General features: G+C 46.4%; 1 protein-coding gene across 1 annotated transcript; it reads right to left on the reverse strand.

Moving 5' to 3' along the window:
- Positions 1-6,698: 6,698 nt before the first annotated feature.
- LOC308268554 (orphan sodium- and chloride-dependent neurotransmitter transporter NTT5-like) lies at positions 6,699-20,997 on the reverse strand (the record flags this gene model as incomplete). The annotated part of the gene is made up of 10 exons (XM_080703674.1): positions 6,699-6,947; positions 7,140-7,302; positions 10,481-10,640; positions 10,760-10,961; positions 18,437-18,577; positions 18,756-18,866; positions 19,067-19,242; positions 19,672-19,798; positions 19,995-20,152; positions 20,571-20,997. 10 exons carry the CDS (start codon positions 20,995-20,997, stop codon positions 6,699-6,701), a joined length of 1,914 nt encoding a protein of 637 aa, XP_080559800.1.
- Positions 20,998-21,115: the final 118 nt, after the last annotated feature.

Consider the following 21,115-nt stretch of genomic DNA (forward strand, 5'->3'; position numbering starts at 1 on the left):
ACTTACAGGGACTTGAAGAATCTGTTACTTGTCAAGGGAAAAGAATCGCTGTAGGACTTAACCCCTGCAGGACCGCAACCAAAGCCTTTGCCCACCTTTCTGAGAATCTCGGTTCCAAACAGACTCATTGCCCATATTCAGTGCCCATATTCTGTGCCCAGCTGAGCCAGTCCATTGCAGCTGAGGCTGCCCTCAAACTGTGATCCTCCTGTCTCAGGGGTTACAAGTATGCCCACCAGGCCTGGGCTTCAGTGTATGGTAATATAGACAGTGTTTCAAAGTAACAAAATAAAACAGGGCTGGGGTTGTAGCCTCAGTGGTACAACATCCCTAGGTTCAATCCCCAGTAAAACACACACCACAATGAGGTACCATGCCTGACAGACAAGCTAGAATGAGAACATCAAATATTTGGAAGAATAGAACCAGGTGTGGTGGCGCACGCTTGTAATCCCAGCAAGGCTGGGATTGGGAAACTGAGACAGGAGGATCACAGGTTCAAAGTCAGCCTCAGCTACTTAGTGAGGCCCTCCACAACTTTGTGAGACCCTGTTTCAAAATATAGAATTAAAAAAAAAATAGGGCTGGGGGTATAGCTGGGAGGTAGAATGCCCATGGGTTTAATCCCCAGTACTGAAAAAAAAAAGAGAGAAAGAAAAAGAAAAATATTTTATGTTCATGTGTATATTTCTTAAAAACTAGATATTAGAGCTGGGCATGGTGGCCCACACTTGGGAGGCTGAGACAGGAGGATTGCAGGTTCAAGGACAGCCTTAGCAAGTAGTAAGACTTACCAACCTAGCAAGACCCTCTTTCTTTCTTTCTTTCTTTCTTTCTTTCTTTCTTTCTTTCTTTCTTTCTTTCTTTCTTTCTTTCTCTTCTTTCCAGTACTTCGGATGGAACCCAGGGGCATTCTAGCTTTGAGCAACAACCCCAGCCCCATTTTTTAAAAATTATTTAGTTATTTTTTAAGGGTCTGGGGATAGAACCCAGAGGCATTTGACCTCCAAGCTACACCCCCTGCCCATTTTTTTATTCTTTATTTTGAAACCGGGTCTCACTGAGTTGCAGAGGGCCTAAATAGCTGAGGCTGTCCGTGAACCACGATCCTCTGGTCTCAGTCTCCCAAATGCTGGGATTACAAGTGTGTGCCACCACACCTGGCTTTTTCATTATTTTTGAAACAAGATCTCACTGAGTTGCAAAGAACCTCACTAAGTAGCTAAGGCTGTCTGTGAACTGAGACCCTTCTGTCTCAGCCTCCCAAATGCTGAGATTACAAGCATGTGCCACCACTCCGGCAAGACCCTGTTTCAGAGTAAAAATAAAATAAGGCTAGGGTTATAGCTCGGAAGTAGAATGCCCCTGAGTTCAATCTCCACGACCAAAAAATAAATTTAAAAATAACGTTATATACAGGACCATAGATTTATAATATTCTATGAACATGTTTCTTATAAATTAGATCTATATTGAATTTTATATATACATACATATATACGTATATATATATTCTTCCATCATATCACTAATATTTTCCTCTATCATAAGGTATTCTTTCTTTTTTTTCTTTTTTCTTTTTTTTTTTTTTTTGGTGGTACTGGGGGCGGAACCCAGGGGCTTTTCTAACTCTGGGCTACACTCCCAGACCTATTTGATATTTTATTTGGAAACGGGGTCTCACTAAGTTGCTGAGAGCCTCCCCAAGTAGCTGAGGCTGGTTTCGAACCTGTGCGATCCTCCTGTCTCAGCCTCCCAAGTATTGGGATTACAAGCGTGCGCCACCATTCCCGACTATAAGGTATTGTTTAAATACATGCTTTGTAATAGCTGCTTAATATTCCAGACTCCTATAAACTTGGCCAAGCTTATCTTTGTTCAGCCGGGGGCCAGGGCCGGTGGTGCTGGGCCCCATTCCACTTCTGCTCGCCCTCCCACCCGCCTGCAGCGGCGGCCCCTTCTCACCCTTCCCAGGACTTGCAAGTCGCTGGGCTGCAGGAGTGCCTTCTGCCTCTCCAAAGAGAGCGATGTCTGCCCCAGCGGCCCTTGCGAGGAGGAGCAAGAATCATCTCTGGACTCCGGTCGGTCTTCCAACTCCATCTGCTTTCTTAGCATTTTGGACTCCACGGCCCCTGCTGTTTCTACCCCTTCCAGGTTCTCTGGAGAATCAAGGAGCCACAACCGGTTTGGAGGCCAGTTAAGACACTCTGATTTAGACGGGGGGGGGGGGTCCCGGGAGTCGGCCCCTGTAGGGACTCACCCATAGCATCCCAAGCCCAGCCCGCCCTGGTCACCTGCTGCGGAAGCCGCTGTCCCCAGAGCTTTCAGCGGCATGGATGGGAGGAGAGTCGAGGCGCCGGAGACGCCCGAGTGGCCGAGGGGCGAGGGGCGAGGGGCGAGGGGCGAGGGGCGAGGTGCGAGGTGGCCACCTGGCTGGGCTCTGCTGCTCAGCACTCTGCGCCGCTTCTGCCCCGCCGCCTCTCCCAGACCTGAGTATCCTGATCCCTAGATTCCTGGAGAGAAAGGGAGGCTCTGCTTAGAGGCCTGGGTTCAGAGCTGGAAGTGGCGGCTGGAGAATAGGCGCCCAGTTCGCTGAGAGGCCAGGAGCTGGGCCGGTACTCCAGCGCCCTCCCCCCTTACCTGCCACTGGTGCGCGCGTCCTGAGACCAGTAGCCTCGGCCGAGTCGTTGGGGCCTTCTGGGCGCGCGCCCGGAGCCAACGTCCCTGGGGCTGCCCATAGAGGCCACTCACCCTGGGTTCCATCTCCAGTACCAAAAAAAAAAAAAAAAAAAAAGTGAGCCAAGCTGGGCGTGGCGGCGGCACACACACTTGTAATCAGAGTACTTGGGAAGCTGAGACTGTAGGATCACAGGTTTGCCGCCAGCTTCAGCAGCTACTTAATGAGGCATTCTGCAATTTAGTGAGACCCTCTTTCAAAATAATGAAAAATAGGTTGGGAGGGGGTGTAGCTCAGAGGTAGAATTTTTAAAAAAGTGAGCCAACAACTTGGGAGAAAATTAATGAAAAAGATGAATAAAGATATATCATTGAAAGGGGTTCTGGGACCAGATGGTTTAGAGATAAATTCTACTTATCCTTTAAGAAGCAGATGGGTTGCAATGCCAATTAAACCATGCTGTTTAAAGTGTGGTCCGTGAGTCATCGGCATAACCTGAAAGTGCGAGACAGATGCAGATTTTTCTTGGTACTAGAGGCAGAACCCAGGAATGTTCTGTGAACTATCTTCCAGTCCTGTGCTCTTTTTTATTTTGAGACAGGGTCTTGTTAAGTTGCTGACGGTCTTGCTTAGTGGCTGAGGATGGCCATGAACCTGTGATCCTCCTGTCTCAGCCTCCCAAGTCCTGGGATTACAGGTGTGCTCCCAGTGCCCTGCAGACAAATGGAAATTAGAGGACCCTAGCCCAGATCCACTGAATCGGTATCATGAGGATGTGGGGCCCAAGGATCTTTTTTTATTTTTATCTATTATTGTTATTATTTTGCTGTACTGGGGATTGAAGCCAGAGCCTGAAGCATGCCAGGCAAGCATTCTACCACTGAACTACATCCCTAACCCAGAATATGCTTTTTAACAGGTTTCCTGGTGACTGTTAGAATACTTTTTCCTACTGTCCTTCATATCTCTTAAACTTTTTTCATTTTCATTTTATTATTGTTTTATATATAATTTTATTTATTTATTTATTTATTTATTTATTTATTTATTTATTTATTTTTGCAGAATTTGGGATTGAACTCAGGGTCATTTTACCTCCGAGCTCCACCTTGAATCCTTTTTTTTTTTTTTTTGGTGGTACTGGGAATGGAACCCTTCTACCTCCGGGCTACACTCCCAGACCTATTTTATATTTTATTTGGAAACAGGGTCTCTTAAAACCAACGAGGCTGTCTTTGAACCTGCACAATCCTCCCGTCTCTACCTCCCAAGCGCAGGGGTTACAAGGGTGTGCCACCATGCCCGGCTTTGAGTCCTATTTTTGTTAATTATTTTATTTATTTTGCAGTACTGGGAAAGGAACCCAGGGGCATTCTACCTCTGAGCTATACTCCCAGCCTTATTTTTTTATTCTTCATTTTGAAATAGGATCTCAGTGAGTTGGCAAAGGGTCTGCGATCTTGTCTCAGCCTCCCAAATGCTGGGATTACAAGCATGTGCCACCACACCTGGCAGAGATTTTTTAAAAAGACAATACTTATCTCCTCTCAAAGACAAGAACAAAACATATATTTTATTGCTAGTCCAGCCTTCCACAAGGGGCATATCCTTTCAGCTTTGTGTATATGAGGGTTTCCCCTTTCTGCGGCCCCAAGGTTATGTCTTCAGACCTTAACTTTAAAACCCAAATCACTGTTACCAGACAGTGGTAAATTGTCCCAAAGCACTTGCTTACCGATCTGAATTCAAGCTCAGGGTCTTAAAGATTTCCCTTTACCTCTTCTAAGTTCATCAACACATCTAAGGGCATTGTTGAAATATATTTCACATTACATTAAGGTTGTGTGTGTGTGTGTGTGTGTGTGTGTGTGTGTGTGTATGTTTGCGGTACTGGGGGTGGAACCCAGGGGCATTGTACCCCTAAGCTACACCCCCAGCCCTATTTTTTTTTTTTTTTTTTAGTATTTTAATTTTTGAAAAAGGGTCTCACTGAATTGCGAAGGGCCTCACTAAGTAGCTGAGGCTGTCTGCGAACCACAATCCTCTGGTCTCGGCCTCCCGAATTTTGGGAATACAAGCGTACACCACCAAATCCAGCTCATTAAGGAGTTATATAAAAGAGTGTACTTTGACCAGGGTTGTGGTGAATACTTGTAATCCCAGTACTTGGGAGGCTGAGACAGCAGGATCAAAGGTTTGCCACCAGCCTCAGCTACTTAGTGAGGCCCTCTGCATCTTAGTGAGACCCTGTTTCAAAATAAATAAATAAATAAATAAGAATAAAAAAAAAACCCACAGGGCTGGGGATGTAGCTTGGAGGTAGAATGTCCCTGTATTCAACTCCCAGTACCATAAAAAGGGTATATTTTGTATGTCCTATCTTATTATCATATATGAACTGAAATAAACTTTTTGTGTCGTTTCAATCCCTTCAGTCTATCTCTATTTTGCCCCTCATTCTCTGCCAAAGACTTCTCCAGGGTTTTTGTTTGTTTGTTTTTTGTAGTACTGGGGATTGAACCCAAAGGGAAGTCTACCTCCGAGCTATACCTCAAACCCTTTTCATTAATTAATTAATTAATTAATTATTTTTGGTGGCACTGGGGTTCCTGGAAGCCCTTCTACCTCCGGGCTACACTCCCAGACCCATTTTTACATTTTTATTTGGAAACAGGGTCTCCTAAGCCAGCGTGCGCAGCTGGCTTTGAACCTGCGCGATCCTCCTGTCTCTGCCTCGGGGATTACAAGCGTGCGCCACCACGCCCGGCTGTATTTATTTATTTATTTATTTATTTATTTATTTATTTATTTATTTGCAGTACTTGGGATGGAACTCAGAGGCATTCTACCTTTGAACTATACCCCCAGCCCTACTTTTTATTCTTTAAAACAGAGTTTCACTGAGTCGCAAAGGGCCTCACTAAGTAGCTGAGGCTGTCTGCTAACCTCGATCCTCCTGTCTCAGCCTCCCAAATGCTGGGATTACAAGCATGTGCCACCACGCCTGACTCCTCTAGGTTCTTACTGCCATCCTAGTAAAAATATATATATATAATGTTATATAAGATTTTAAATCACTTGGTAAAGTAATTAACTACTTCAAATACTTAAGGGACATATGAGGAAGTCACCATTTAGCAGGTAGTTAACCACTTTGCTATAATTGATGGATCTGATGTTTTCCAAGAAAATCTTTTCTACTGGATTCAGTCTATTTTCAGGCAGCCCCAGGGAGTAAATACCTGAGACTCTAGCATTTAAACTTAATAGATTCAATGGCAGATAAAATTGAGTTTGACACTATTTAATGGCAAAAGTAAGGTTCTACTGAACTAGTCTCCATCTGCAAAAATATTAAAAAGTAAAATAAGCCAGGCATGGTGGCGCACGCTTGTAATCCCAGTACTTGGGAGGTTGAGACAGGAGGATCATACAGGTTCGAAGCCAGCCTTAGCTACTTAGTGAGACTTTCAGCAACTTAGTGAGAACCTGTTTCCAAATAAAATATAACATAGGTCTGGGAGTATAGCCTGGAGGCAGAAAGCCCCTGGGATTTATTCCCAGTACCACAAAAACTAAATTAAAAATAAATAAAATAAAAATTCCAGTCCAAGAGAAATAAAGGTCTTTAGGTTCAATTACATCAGCAGTGGCCCAGTTTGCCTCTTCTAATACTAATTTGCCCACTAGAAAGTTCCACTTTGAAAAAAAAAGTGATGCTATGCCAAGTGAACCAAGTCTTTATTTATTTATTTATTTTCATTTTGATTTTTTGGTGGTACTGGGGTTCCTGGAAGCCCTTCTACCTCTGGGCTACACTCCCAGACCTATTTTTTATTATATTTTTATTTGGAAACAGGGTCTCTTAAGCCAGCACGGCTGGCTTCGAACCTGCAGGATCCTCCTGTCTCCGCCTCCCAAGTGCGGGGATTACAAGCGTGCGCCACCACGCCCGGCCAACTCTTTATTTTTAAGAGGAATTACTCACAAGGTAAAAAGAATCACCCCCCCGCCCCGGGTTTTATCCATCCACTGTATTTATCTCCTTTGGGCCTGGCCTCTCCTGGGGCTGTGGAGGGGGCTTCTGTGAGCACTTCGTAGCTTCTGTTTTGAAGACAACTTTGTCCTTCCTGTGGATCATGGTGACTGGGACAACCACCTGAATCAAGGTGTGCAAGAAGTAGATAGAGATGGGCAAGATGGTCATGGTGATGAGAATTATGAGCAGGACACTCACCCAGTGTGGATACTTTTCAATGATCTCGTTTGACTGTGGAGAAAGGAGAGGAAGGTTTAGAATGCCCAGAGTCTCTCAAGTGGGAGACTACAGAGGATGGGCGTAGGAGATGCGCCAAGGCAAGAGACGGGGCGGTCAGCTTGGGAGATAACTTGGTTCTACAGGCAGCAGTGGACTGAGAGGTCTCTCACTCCTTCAGGGGTTCTGGTAGGGAAGGAGGCTCACAATACTTGAGTTCCATGCCAGGTAGGTGATGGACCTCACACGAAAATTAATGAGGGTGGTCACAAATAGGATTAGTAGCACAGCTGGAGACACGAAGCAGCACAGCCAATGATACACACGGGAGACAGGACGGCCCAACATGACAGTCAGGTCTGAGAGGAACCTAGGAGGAAGGGCAACAATTTTGAGAGGCCCATTCTGGCCGTACCCAGATTGAGGGGCAGGAGAGAGCCTTTAGTTTAGTTTAGTTTAGTTTTGTTTTGTTTTTGGTGCTGGGGATGGAACCCAGGAGCATTCTACCACTGAGCTATACCCCCTAGCCATTTTATTTTTTATTTTTATTTTCAAACAAGGTCTCACTAAGTTGCAGATGACCTCACTAAATTGCTGAGGCTGGCCATAACCTGCAATCCTCTGGCCTCAGCCTCCCAAGTACTGGGATTATAGTCAGATTATAGTCATGCACCACCATGCCCAGCAGCCTTGAACATTTCTTTCCTTTCCTTTTCTTTTTCTTTTTTTTTTTTTTTTTTTTTTGCGGTACTGGGGATAGAACACAGGGGCATTCTACCTCTGAGCTATACCCCCAACCCTATTTTTTATTCTTTATTTTGAAACAGGGTCTCACTGAATTGCAAAGGGCCTCACTAAGTAACTGAGGCTGTCTGTGAACCACAGTCCTCCTGTCTCAGCCTCCGTAATGCTGGGATTACATGCGTGCGCCACCATGCCCGGCTTTAATTTCCTAAACATTTTTGTTCACCTCTACAAGTCTTTTCACCTCAAATAATTCTCTTTTAGTATGACCTCTGTCCCAGGCCCAGGATTTATTTATTTATTGTGGTACCGGGAATTGAACCCGGGGTGTTCTACCTCTGAGTTATACCCCCAGCCCTATTTTATTTTCTGTTTTGAAACAGTCTCACTAAGTTGCAGAGGGCCTCACTAAATTGTGGAGACTAGTCACGAACTTGAGATCCTCCAATCTCAGCCTCCCGAGTTTTGGGTTTACAAGTGTGTGCTACCACACTCAGCTTAGCTCCAGGAATTTTAAGTGTCTAATATTCTGACTGGCTTAGCCAAATGCTTCTTGTCCCAAGGATTAAAACAACAACAACAACAACAACAACAACATTTCTTTCCTCTATAGGCTTGAGAATAAAGGTCAAGCTCCTAAATAAAGTTTCTTCTAGCTCATACACACAGATTTCTTTGTGGCGCCTTTTATTTGTTTATTTATTTATCTTGATACTGGGGATTGAACCTGGAGACATTCTATGTCCAAGCTACACTTCCAGCCTGATTTTACTTCTTTTTTGGAAACAGGGTCTCACTAGGTTGCTGAGAGCCTCACTAAATTGCTGAAGATGGCTTTGAACCTGTGATCCTCCGGTCTCAACCTCCCAAGTACTGGGATTACAAGTGTGCACCACTATGCCTGGTTTGGGTGCTTATTTGTTTGTTTATTGCATAACTAGAGATTGACCCAGGGGCATTCTACCAAGGAGCTATACCCCAACCCATTTTTTAAATTATTTTGAAAAAGAGTCTTGCTTAAGCTTCAGGGGGGTCTCACTAAGTAGCTGAGGCTAGCCTTGAACTTGTAATCTTCCTGTCTTCACCTCCCATGTACGGGGATTACAAGCACTACACCAGGCTTGGGGTGCCTTCTTAATCTCAATACAAATGCAAGCTGGGTTCCTCCTCTCTCTTTTTTCCTTTGACAAACTCATCTGTTCAGACTGTGCTCAAGCATTCCCTGTCCTACGATGCCGTACTCAACATTTCATCCTTCTTTAGATAATCACCTGGACCCCAGAATGCCTCTGCTCTCTCTCAACACTAACTACATTGCTCACATTGTTCACATATATCTTATTTCTTTTCTTTTCTTTTTTTTTTTTTTTGGTACTGGGGATGGAACCCAGGGACATTCTATCTCCGAGCAACACCCTCAGCCCTATTTTTTTTAATATTTATTTTGAAACAGAGTCTCACTGAGTTGCAAAGGGCCTCACCAACTAGCTGAGGCTGGCTGCAAACTGCGATCCTCCTGTCTCAGCCTCCCAAATGCTGGGATTACAAGTGTGCGCCCGCGCCGGGCTTACATGTATCTTCATATCCCATATATACGGGGTATCGGCTCACATATGTCTTCATCTTTGGACTCTGCACTCTGAGAGCAGAAACTAAGTATAATTCATTTGAGTATCCCTAGTATTCACATAAGGCTTGCTTGGCACACCTAAGACATATGTGAGAATATATGAATGAACAAACTGATGCCAAGAACCACTATCATCTGGGAATTCTTTTTCCCTTGGTTACATGATGCTTCTCAAATGTTAGTGAATACAATCACCAGGGGATCTGGTTAAAATGCAAATTTGAAGCTGGGCGTGGTGGTGCACACTTCTAATCCCAGCATTTGGGAGGCTGAGATAGGAGGATCGTGATTCACGAACAGCCTCAGTTACTTAGTGAGGCACTCCGTAACTTAGTGAGACCCTGTTTCAAAATAAAGAATTAAAAAAATAGGGTAGGGGGTGTATTCATTTCGAGTCACCTCTCTGTGCCAGTCAGGTATGGAGCTGTATTTCTATTTTCTGTATTTCTATCTTTTTAATAAACTTCTTTAAATCTTCAAAAAAAATAGGGTAGGGGGTGTAGATCAGAGGTCAAATGCTCCTGGGTTCCATCCCCAGAACCGCTAAATAAATAAATAAATAAATAAATAAATAAATAAATAAATAAAAATTTAAAAAGCAGATCTGAAGGCCTGGGTGGAGCCTGAGAACCAGCAATTCCTTTTTTTTTTTTTTTCAATACTAAAGATGGAACCCAGGGGCATTCTCTCTTCAGTTTGAAACAGAGTCTCACTGAGTTGCAAAGGGCCTCACTAAGTAGCTGAGGCTGTCCTCTAACCACAATCCTCCTGTCTCAGTCTCCCAAATGCTGGGATTAAAGTGTGCGCCACCACACCCGGCTGAGAACCAGCATTTCTAATAAGCTTCCAAATGGTGTCAATGCAGCTAGCCCATAGGACACATTTTGAGAAGCAAGGGACCACACATTCCAGATGTCCACATTAACCTGGTCAAAGGCAGGTCTCGAACCCATTGGACTTGATATGGACTGCTCACCACTTTGCCATTTCATAGCCATTTTCTCCAGAACCCAGCCCATGCTGGTTTCTCCTTCTCACCCTCCTGGAGCTCTCCGTAAGTCCTGGGATCAGAGCTTTGGTCGCAAGAGCAGAGAGATGAAGGAAAGGTCCAACGTGCCCTAGGACCCTCGCTGTGTGGATGCATGACAAGAGACTTCTGGGCTTGGGGTATCACCTCTTGGCTCCATAGATCCAGGCTACAGCCACGTTCTCCAAGATGACAATGCAGAAAAGGGGCAGAGGGAGCCAGTAATCATCCAGCAGGTTCACATAGTAGCAGCCAGAGGGTTTTGCAAAAACGAGGCTGCCCAGGAACATAGACACACAGATACCCACTAGAGGAAAACATCAGGTTTGGATCAAGGTCAGAATTCAAACTAGGCAATATGAGAATACCGGGTGGGTTAAGCTAAATAGTGGTCATATATGGCAGTAAGATCATAGATAAGAGTACCTGTGAGCAGATGTGTACATTTCCTGAGTGATAAGAACATATCTTGGAGCGAGGCAATGAGGCTCTGCATGATCCCTACCATGGAGCTCATCCCCAGGGTCACCAGCAACAAGAAGATGATGACGGCCCAGAAGTTGGGTCCATAAGATACAGAGATGAGGTCGGTAAGTATCACAAAGGCCACACCTGGACCCTCCATGACCTACGGATGAAGGGAGAAATGGTGAGGACTCAGTATGCATCCCAACTCCATTCCCATCTCCTCTCCTAGGACACAGTCCACAGCACTGTTGACAGACATTGCTCCACTGAGCTGGCCTTGAAGCACGGGGACTTCCTCCAAGAGGAGCTGGAGCTGGCAATTCTTAAGTTGGGGTAAGTAGGCTAATATTAACTGTGGTGCTCGGTGTTAAGGAGGCTACAATTGTCTTGTCACAAAAGGGCACCATACACCTTAGCTGTAGTTGTCCAGAATGCTACTGAAAATTGCCTTTCTAGATTATTATTATTGTTTTCTTCTTTTGTGGTACTGGGATTGAATCCAGGGATATTTTATGTCCAAGCTACACCCCAGCCCTATTATATCATTTATTTATTTATCTATTTATTTTGCGGTACTGAGGAATGAACCCAGGGGCATTCTACCTCCGAGCTATACCCCCAGACCTATTTTTAACTCTTTACTTTGAAACAAGGTCTCACTAAGTTGCAGAGGGCCTCACTAAGTAGCTGAGGCTGGCCAGAAACCTGTGATCCTCCTGTCTCAGCCTCCCAAGTACTGGGATTACAAGTGTGTGCCACCATGCCCGGCTTTATTTTATTTTATTTTATTTTATTTTATTTTATTTTATTTTATTTTGCGGTACTGAGGATTGAACCCAGGGAAATTCTACCTCTAAGCTATACCCTCAGACGTAATTTTTACTCTTTATTTTATGTATGTATGTATGTATGTATGTATGTACGTATGTATTTTGGTGGTACTAATGATGGAACCCAGGGGCCTTCTACCTTCTACCTATGGGCTATATTCCCAGACCTATTTTATATTATATTTGGAAACAGGGTCTCACTGAGTTGCTGAGAGCCTCACTAAGTAGTTGAGGCAGGCTTCGAACTTGTGCGATCCTCCTGTCTCAGCCTCCCAAGCGTGGGGATTACAAGTTTGCACCACCATGCCCGGTTTTTACTCTTTATTTTGAAACAGGGTCTCATTAAGTTGCAGAGGGCCTCACTAAGTAGCTGAGGCTGCCTGGGAACCTGCAATTCTCCTGTTTCAGCCTTCCAAGTACTGTGATTGCAAGCATGCACCACCACACACAGCTTTATTATTTTATTTTATTTTTAATTAATTAATTTATTTTTTTAAATTGGTGCATTGTAGTCATATATCAATCACATTGGAGTACAAGACTTGAGAGGATATACAAGCACACATCATCCAATTAGCCCTCCTCCAGCCCCCATCCCATTCCCTCCCCCTCCCTCCATCCCAGGCTTCTTTGGTGATTTACTTTGATACATTTGTTTATGTACCTCCTGCATTTTAAAGAGGCTCCGTCCTCCAGTATTATATACCCTCTGATTGGTCACATTAGTTGCTTCACTATAGGGCCCTTTCTATAGCTCAACCTCTTCCTGTTGCCCCTTTCCTCCTAGTTATTTTGCTGATTAAGAGAAGTGTCTGATTTATATTTTCTGCGATATTTCTCTGTGCATGCTGCGTTGCAAGTACCGATCCCACTCTTGATGGCCCCAGTAGTGGCCTGGCTATTCAGTGGACTGATCCAGACCTCACTGGCTCAAGCAGCGGCCTTGCCTCATGGGAGGCCCCAGTTCTGGTCTCGCTGGTCCCTGCACCGGTCTAACCCCTAAGCTGGCTTTGGTCCCGGCCTTGGAGTTGCCTTGCCTCACGGCAGGCTCCGATGCTGGCCATTGGCCCCTGCACCGGCCTAACCCCTTGGCAGGATTCCAATCCCAGCCTCGGAGGCCCCAGCACCGGCCTAGCCCCACGGCAGGTTCCGTTCCCGGCCTAGAAGGCCCCAGCACTGGCCATGCCTCACGGCAGGCTCCGATGCTGGCCTCGCCTCACGGCAGGCTCCAATGCCGGCCTCGCTGGTCCCAGCACTGGTCTAACCCTTTGGCAGGCTGTTATCCTGGCCTCGGAGGCCCCAGTACCGGCCATGCCTCACGGCAGACTCCAATGCCGGCCTCGCTGGCCCCAGCACCGGCCTAACCCCTTGGCAGGCTCCGATCCTGGCCTCGGAGGCCCCAGCACTGGCCATGCCTCACGGCAGGCTGCGATGCCGGCCTCACTGGCCCCAGCACCGGCCTAACTCCTCGGCAGGCTCTTATCCTGGCCTCGGAGGCCCCAGCACCGGCCTTGCCTCACGGCAGGCTCCGATGCCAGCCTCGCTGGCCCCAGCACCGGCCTAACCCCTCAGCAGGCTCTTATCCCGGCCTCGGAGGCCCCAGTACTGGCCTTGCCTCATGGAAGGCTCCGATGCCGGCCTCGCTGGCCCCAGCACCGGCCTAACCCCTCAGCAGGCTCCGGTCCCGTCCTCGGAGGCCCCAGCACCAGCCTTGCCTCACGGCAGGCTCCGTAGCTGGCCTTGCTGACCCCAGCACTGGCCTAACCCCTCGGCAGGCTCTTATCCTGGCCTCGGAGGCCCCAGTACCGTCCTTGCCTCACAGCAGGCTCCGATGCCGGCCTCGCTGGCCTCAGCACCGGCCTAACCCCTCAGCAGGTTCCGGACCCGACCTCAGAGGCCCCAGCACCAGCCTTGCCTCATGGTAGGCTCCAATGCCGGCCTCGCTGGCCCCAGCATCGGTCTAACCCCTTGGCAGGCTCCAATCCTGGCCACAGAGGCCTCAGTAGTGGCCTTGCCTCACAGCAAGCTCCGATGTCGGCCACTGGCCCCGGCACCCGCCTAACCCCTCAGCAGGTTCCGATCACTGTCTCTGTGGTTATATTTCAAAGGTTCCAGGTGTAATGTATCAGATATCTGCCTCCCCTGAGTACTGGCCACTGGCATTGCCACTGCCTCCACCATTTCAAATCCTTCCCAGGCTCTTTTTCCACTCTGAATGTTGTTCAGTGTTCCTAAGCATGCGTGATGGTAGCATTCGACATTTGGTGTAATTTCTCCAAAAAAATAAGGTTGGTAGGATCCGGTTTCTGCTTCTCCTGAATACAAGTCTCCACCACCACTGCGGAGAACTCTTTCAACACCGCCTTTCTCCTTGGTCTCCGCTAAACTCTCTCCTTACAGGTGATGTCCGAGATTCTTAACAATATAGAGAAATAGCAGTCCTCTTTCACAGGGAATTTTTCCATAAGTTCCAGTGCATTTAGGTAAGTTTTGTCTGCATCTCCAGTGTCCTGGCATCCATAACGGATTTCTTACCTCCTCTCCGATATTTTTCTTTTCTTCTGTTCCTTTTTTTTTTTTTTTTTAATAAGAGAAGACAGTATATGTGGTTTGAGGAAGTAGTGGGATCAGGCACTCAGTAGCACTGTAACCCTGTCGGTTTCCCCATGGGTCCAGAGTGATCCGCACTACTCCGCCTGGGGCCCAGGGTCCCACGACCCGGGCCCCAGCTGGCGTGCTCTGCGCGACCCCTGCCCGGAACCCAGGGTACTGAGCCCGGTTTCTCCAGGGGTCTGGCGTGTTACGTGCATTTCAGCCCGGGGCCCAGAGTCTCGTGACCCGGGCCCTGGCTGGCGTGCCCCACCTGACCCCCACCCGGGTCCCAGGGTACTGGGCCCGGTTTCTCCAGGGGTCTGGCATGCTACGCGTGTTCCGGCCGGGCCCGGAGTCCCGCGACCCGGGCCCCAGCTGGCGTGCCCCGCGTGACCCCTGCCCGGAACCCAGTGTCTTACTGGGCCCGGTTTCTCCAGGGGTCTGGTGTGCTACGCACAGTTCGGCCCCGGGGCCCAGAGTCCCGCGACCCGGGCCCCGGCTGGCGTGCCCCCCAGCTTTATTATTTTAGTTTGAAACAGCCTTTCTAGGTTGATGAGCAGCTCACTACTTGCTGAGGCTGTCCTGGAACCTGCAATCCTCCTGTCTCAGCCGCCCAAGTCCTGGTATTACAGGTGTGTGCCACTGTATCCTGCTGCCTTTCTGGATTCTATAGACACACCAAAAAGGGATGAGGTTTCTAATACACTGGGGCCTTTGGGAAATTGAGTCTTACCTCCAACCCTTACTTACCTCTCTCAACTGCTCTGTGCTATTGCAATTAGACACATGTTGTAAAATCTCATTTCTTATGTCTGTAGGGAAGCTGTTGATCCACGTTAAATACACAGAACTTGGATCACGAAACAGAGACTCTGGGGGCTTGACCCAAGAAGGCAGTTGCCCAGAAGCTACCAGATTCATCACTGTCTGTGCATTCCTGGAAACAGCAATAGAATTATATAAAACAATGTGTCCCTTTAAGATGACTTCTCCCATACCCTCTGTACACTGCCTGGTGCAAAAGTGTCTGTGTGAAACTGGAGAATTTCTAACCTAAGTGGATCCCTGGGGGGGGGGGAATGTGTCTTTACTACAGTATCATTGATGGCTTTAGGACTCTTATCTCCTGGTAGATAATCTCAGGATAATAATCTCAGGGTTTTTTTTTTTTATATCTATTGGCCTCGTCAACCAGTCTTTCCTCATAATTCTATTGTTCAGCCATACTCAGCTATTAACCCTTCCTTAACTTACAATACTCTCTTCTCTCCTCTCTCTCTCTCTCGCTCTCTCTCTCTCTCTCTCATTTCAGTGTCTTTGGTACTGTGCTGTTTATAATTTTCTTTCTTTTTTTTTTGGTACTGGGGATGGAACCCAGAGACATTCTACCTCTGAACTATAACCCCAGCTCTATTTTTTTTTTATTATGAAACAGGGTCTCAGTTACAGAAGGCCTCACTAAGTAGCCAAGGCTGTCAGTGAACCCGGATCCTCCTGAATCAGCCTCCCAAATGCTGGGATTACAAATGTGTGCCACCACACCAGGCTATATAGTTTTATTAATTTACTTATTTTTGTGGCACTGGGAATTGAACCCAGAGGCATTGTTCCCTCCGAGCTACACCCTCAGACTGATTTTATTTCTCATTTGAAACAGGGTCTCTCTAGATTGCTGAGAGCCTCACTAAAATGCTGAGGCTATCCCTGAACCTGCTATGTGCCACCACCAATATCTTTTTTTCTTTCTTTTTTTATTTTTGTGGAAGTGGGGATTAAACCCAGGGGCATTCGACCTCTGAGCTACACCCTCAGCCCTATTTTTTTTTTTTTTTTTTTTTTTTTTTTTTGGTGGTACTGGGGTTCCTGGAAGCCCTTCTACCTCCGGGCTACACTCCCAGACCTATTTTTACATTTTTATTTGGAAACAGGGTCTCCTAAGCCAGCGCGCGTGGCTGGCTTCAAACCTACCGGATCCTCCTGTCTCTGCCTCCCAAGCGCGGGGATTACAAGCGTGTGCCACCACACCTGGCCTCAGCCCTATTTTTTATTCTTTATTTTGAAACAGGTTCTCACTGAATTGTGGAGGGCCTCACTAAGTAGTTGAGGCTGACCATGAACCTGTAACCCTCCCAAGTACTCAGCCTCCCAAATACTGGGATTACAAATGTGCACCACCATGCCAGACTTAATTTCTGTTTTGATAAGGACAAGCTATTGAAAAAAATTGTATAGTGCCGGGCTTGGTGGCACACGCTTGTAATCCCTGCGCTTCGGAGGTGGAGACAGGAGGATTGCGCAGGTTTGAAGCCAGCCTCTCTGGCTTAAGAGACCCTGTTTCCAAATAAAAATATAAAATAAGTCTGGGAGTATAGCCCAGAGGTAGAAGGGTTTTCAGGAACCCCAGTACCACCCCCCAAAAATTGTATAGTAGCCAGGCATGGTGGTATACACTTGTAATTCCAATACTTGGAAGACTAAGGAAGGATCACATGTTTGAGGACAACCTTAGCAAGTAATGAGATTCTCATCAACCTAGTGAGACCCTGTTTCCAAATAAAGATGAAATAGGGCTAGGGGTGCAGCTCGGATATAGAATGCCCTTGGGTTCAAACCCTAGTACCAACACCACAACAAAATTTTATAATATTATTCAATTTTTTAAAATATGTTTTGAGTCAGGTATGCTGACCCACACTTGTAATCCCAGAATTCAGAAGGCTGAGACAGGAGGATCATGGTTTGCAGATAGCCTCAGCTACTTGATGAGGCCCTTTGCAACTCAGTGAGACCCTGTTTTAACATAAAGAATAAAGCCGGGTGTGGTGGCGCACACTTGTAATCCCAGCGCTTTGGAGGCTGAGGCAGGAGGATCGCACATGTTCAAAACCAGCCTCAGTTACTTAGTGAGGCTCTCAGCAACTTAGTGAGACCGTTTCCAAATAAAATATAAAATTGGTCTGGGAGTATAGCCTGGAGGTAGAAATCCCCTGGGTTCCACCCCTAGTACCACCAACTAAATAAAAATAAATAAAAATGAATGAATAAATAAATTAAGAATAAAACATAGAGCTAGGGGTGTAGCCCAGAGGTATAATGCCCCTGGGTTCCATCCCCAAATCATACACACAAAATAAATAAATAGATAAATAAATAAATAAAACAAAAACGGTATGTTTTAAAACAAGTGTAATGGCATATGCCTATAATCCCAGTACTTGGGAGGCTGAGACAGGCTTGTAGGTTCCAGGCCAGCCTCAGCAATTCAGTGAAGCTCTAACTAATGTAGTGAAATTCTGTTTCCAAATAAAAAATAAAAATAGGGCTGGGAGTGTAGCTCAGAGGTAGAATATCCCTGAGTTCAATCCCCAGTAACACCAACACACACACACACACACACACACACACACACACACACACACACACACAACTAGAAAAATGGTATGTTTTTCTATATAGGACTCTGGATGGGATATAGCTGAAATAATACTAGCAGTGGTTACTATCAGGATACAAACTCAGCTCAGAGCTAATTATCTTGACGAGAAAGACTTCTCAAACTGCCCCAAGCAATTAGTGGTTCCTCCTCTCTGTCTCCCCACCATCTTGAAGACCAGTTCTCCACTAGTTTTTGGTGATCTGTTCCTCAAAGACTATGGTTTTCCTAAGGGCAAGAGTGGTCTCTAACTCGCTGCTGGCTGTTTCCAGAACTCAGCACAAGACTTGGTAGATAGAAGATGGTTTACAAACATCTCATGAATGTTTTTGGAAGGAATGTTACAACATAAGAGGAGGGGGGCTGAATAAGCTATGGAGACTGGTGCTGCGGACCCCTTTTGGTCTAATAGTTTAGCTGGAGGTATCCCCTATCTTTGAAAACCTCTGAATCGGGGACTCTCCTAGTTTATCAAAGCAGCTCTGAGAGAGAGTTGGAGAGATTCAGGTGTTTCCAAGGTTTAGGATGCTCCAATTTGAGGGCTTTATGTTGACTGAGTCAACATTCCTGAGGGATGAGGGTCTAAACTAGAGTTCTATGAGTTATCACTAAGACTTTCTTTGTGATGATCTTTCTAAGAGGTCTTTGTGATGATCACCATATGAAAAATTGGGCTCACTTCAGGTAACAGTTTCTGGTGTTCACTGTGGCCAAGTGGCCCATCATGGAAAATATAACCATCGTGGCAGTAAATGAGACAACCAAGTTGAGAAAAGTCACAGTATGGGCATCACTGATGCAGTTGTTAGATCGAGGGATGTACGAACTGATTGCAGTGAAGATGCCAAAGCCTGGGCACAGGGAGAAAAAGAGCTGGTTCCCTGCCCGGCGCCACACTTCCACAGAGTACAGGGCTGAGACCTGAGGGGAAGAGATAACATAAAACAAAAATGTCAAGGAAGAGCGGTAACCCATGACAGAGATAGAAGATGAGGAGAAGAGGATGAAGGAAGAAACTAGGAGGGCTTCAATCAGATTGATAATCACACTGTTTCTGACACTTCCATATTAGAGAATTAAAAAACAAAAGATGCCTCACCTGGGCAGTCAACAAACTCTTGAGACCAAAAAATGCGCCCTCCAGCAGGAGACCCCGGACAAAGAGACAGAAAAGGAAGAAGTAGGGAAGAAGTACTGAGGCATACAGCACCTGAGAAGAAAATATGCTTCAGAAATAGAGTTCAGCAAAGGCAGAAGGTGGGTATAGTAGAATCAAAGGCTAATGGGAATTAGAGGTCTTATTAAAAGGAATGAGAAGTTGGAGACCTACAAGTATCAAGAGTTAGGAAAATATATGGAAGTCTCAGAGGGAAGAGAATTCATCAGTGAGTAAATTAGAGGGTGACTTACCTTCCCAGTTGACCTGAGCCCTTTTATCATGGAGATGCAAATAATTGACCAGGTCACAAAGAGAGTCACACTGAGATGGAGGACTGGCACCCCGCCGATCTCTATTTCATCTGAAATCTTCAATATTTTCCGGTACCAGAAGTATGTTGTGGATCTTGTTTTTGTACATTCAGGATCTGAGGTGAACTGGCCATGGAGTAACTGCAAGACCAGGTGCCTCCTCCTTCTTCCTATCACCCCTCCTTCTAAGCCCACTTTGTCATCTTCTTGTTCATCCCTCTTTTCTCAGCGATCCTTCCTTCTTCCCCATTCCGTGTGTGTGTGTGTGTGTGTGTGTGTGTGTGTGTGTGTGTGTTACCTGGGATAGAACCCAGGGGCATTCTACCTCTGAGCTCCACTCCCAGCCCTGTTTTTTATTTTTTATTTTGAAACAGGGTCTCACAAAATTATGGAGAGCCTCACAAGTTGCTCCGGCTGGCTGAGAACCTGCGATCCTCCTTTCTCAGCCTCCCAAGTACTAGAATTACAAGCATATGCCACTACGCCCAGCTCCTTATTAGTCTTATTAGTCCTCCCACTTGCCCTTTTCTTCCCTTTCTTCTCACCCAAATCACTGGAGTTCCCCAATGAGGGGCACGTTGTCCAAGGCAGTGGGGACTGGAAAGACTGAACCAGATAGAACATATTCCAGGACATTAGCATACTGTAGTATGATCCCACGATGATACATACCTAGGAATCATGGAGAATTCTGGAGGCAGGGGAAGAAAAGTGGGCCAGCAAGAGGGACAGAATTTGACCAGAGGATTGGGGAACTGAAGGAACCTGACCCAAGGAAGTGAAGTCAAGTTATGTTACCCATTCCAGGATAAAGGTTAAAATGGGAGTAGGGTGTAAAGGTAGGCCTGGGTATCCCAGAGCTCCTCACCATGAAACTGGAATATCCCACACCACCAAACCATGGGCTGAAGATCTTCCATACACCAATGCTGCTCTGACGAATCCTCTGACCAGCTCCCATCTCCATTAAGAGGAGAGGAAGCCCGACTGAGAACAGGAGGAGGATGTAAATGATGAGGAAAGTGCCTGCCAGAAGGATTCAGGAGTGGCTCTGAGAACAACCTGGTCTCTCAGTGCTTGGCCTTCTCGGGGGCCCAGAAAGACATGCTCACCACCAGTAACCTCCCTCATGGCCACAGGTGTTAGTACTCACCTGCTTCCATATGCCTCACAGTCCTAGGTTCTAGTCCCCTGGCCCCCAATTTCTAGAAGACCCAGATAACCTAATTTCCAACCCCACCCCTGACCCAAGCCTTCAACTCTACCATCCTCATAAACAAAAGAGACCCTGCCACCACCCTCCCAAGGTCTTGGTTCAAGCCCCTGGCTCCTTCCCCAGACAAGTCCCCAAATTATTTGCTCCTACATATTGCCAAAGGATCTAGGACAGGCCTAGGGCTCCTCACCCCCTCATACATCCGTGAGTTGTGGTACCCAGGCTTACCACCTCCGTTGTGAAAACACAGATAAGGAAAGCGCCAGATGGTGCTCAGTCCCACAGAGAAGCCCACCTGGGCCAGAAGGTACTCAGTTTTATTGGCCCAGAATGGTCGTTCAATGAGGCCTCCTTCATCCTTGAGCTCTTCATTGGCTGTGGACCCCATGACCTCTTCATTGTCTTCCTCAGACCAAGTGTTCGAGGACAGAATATTTAACTCTTCTCCCTCCCTACCCAGATCCAGAGAATACAGTGGGTCTGTCTGCCATGGGAAACTCCCAGTGTCAGAAGACACAGATTTGGAAGATGAAGGTCTATGTTTCTGGGGTTTCACGTCCTGGGACTCCATCGTTTTTTCATCACTCATGTTATCATCTGGGATAGACTCCAGTTTGAAATTCTGCAGGGATGAGGACTCACGCCTTGTCGACATTAAGGATATCAAGGACTGCAGACTTTAGGTGTATGAGCTGATGAAAGAACAAAAACCCATGAGGCCTCCCCAGCCCAATGATATACAGATAAGAATATGGAATCTCCACCATAAAAAA

Source organism: Muscardinus avellanarius (genome assembly GCF_963383645.1).
Source record: "Muscardinus avellanarius genome assembly, chromosome: 10".
Lineage (NCBI taxonomy): Eukaryota > Metazoa > Chordata > Mammalia > Rodentia > Gliridae > Muscardinus > Muscardinus avellanarius.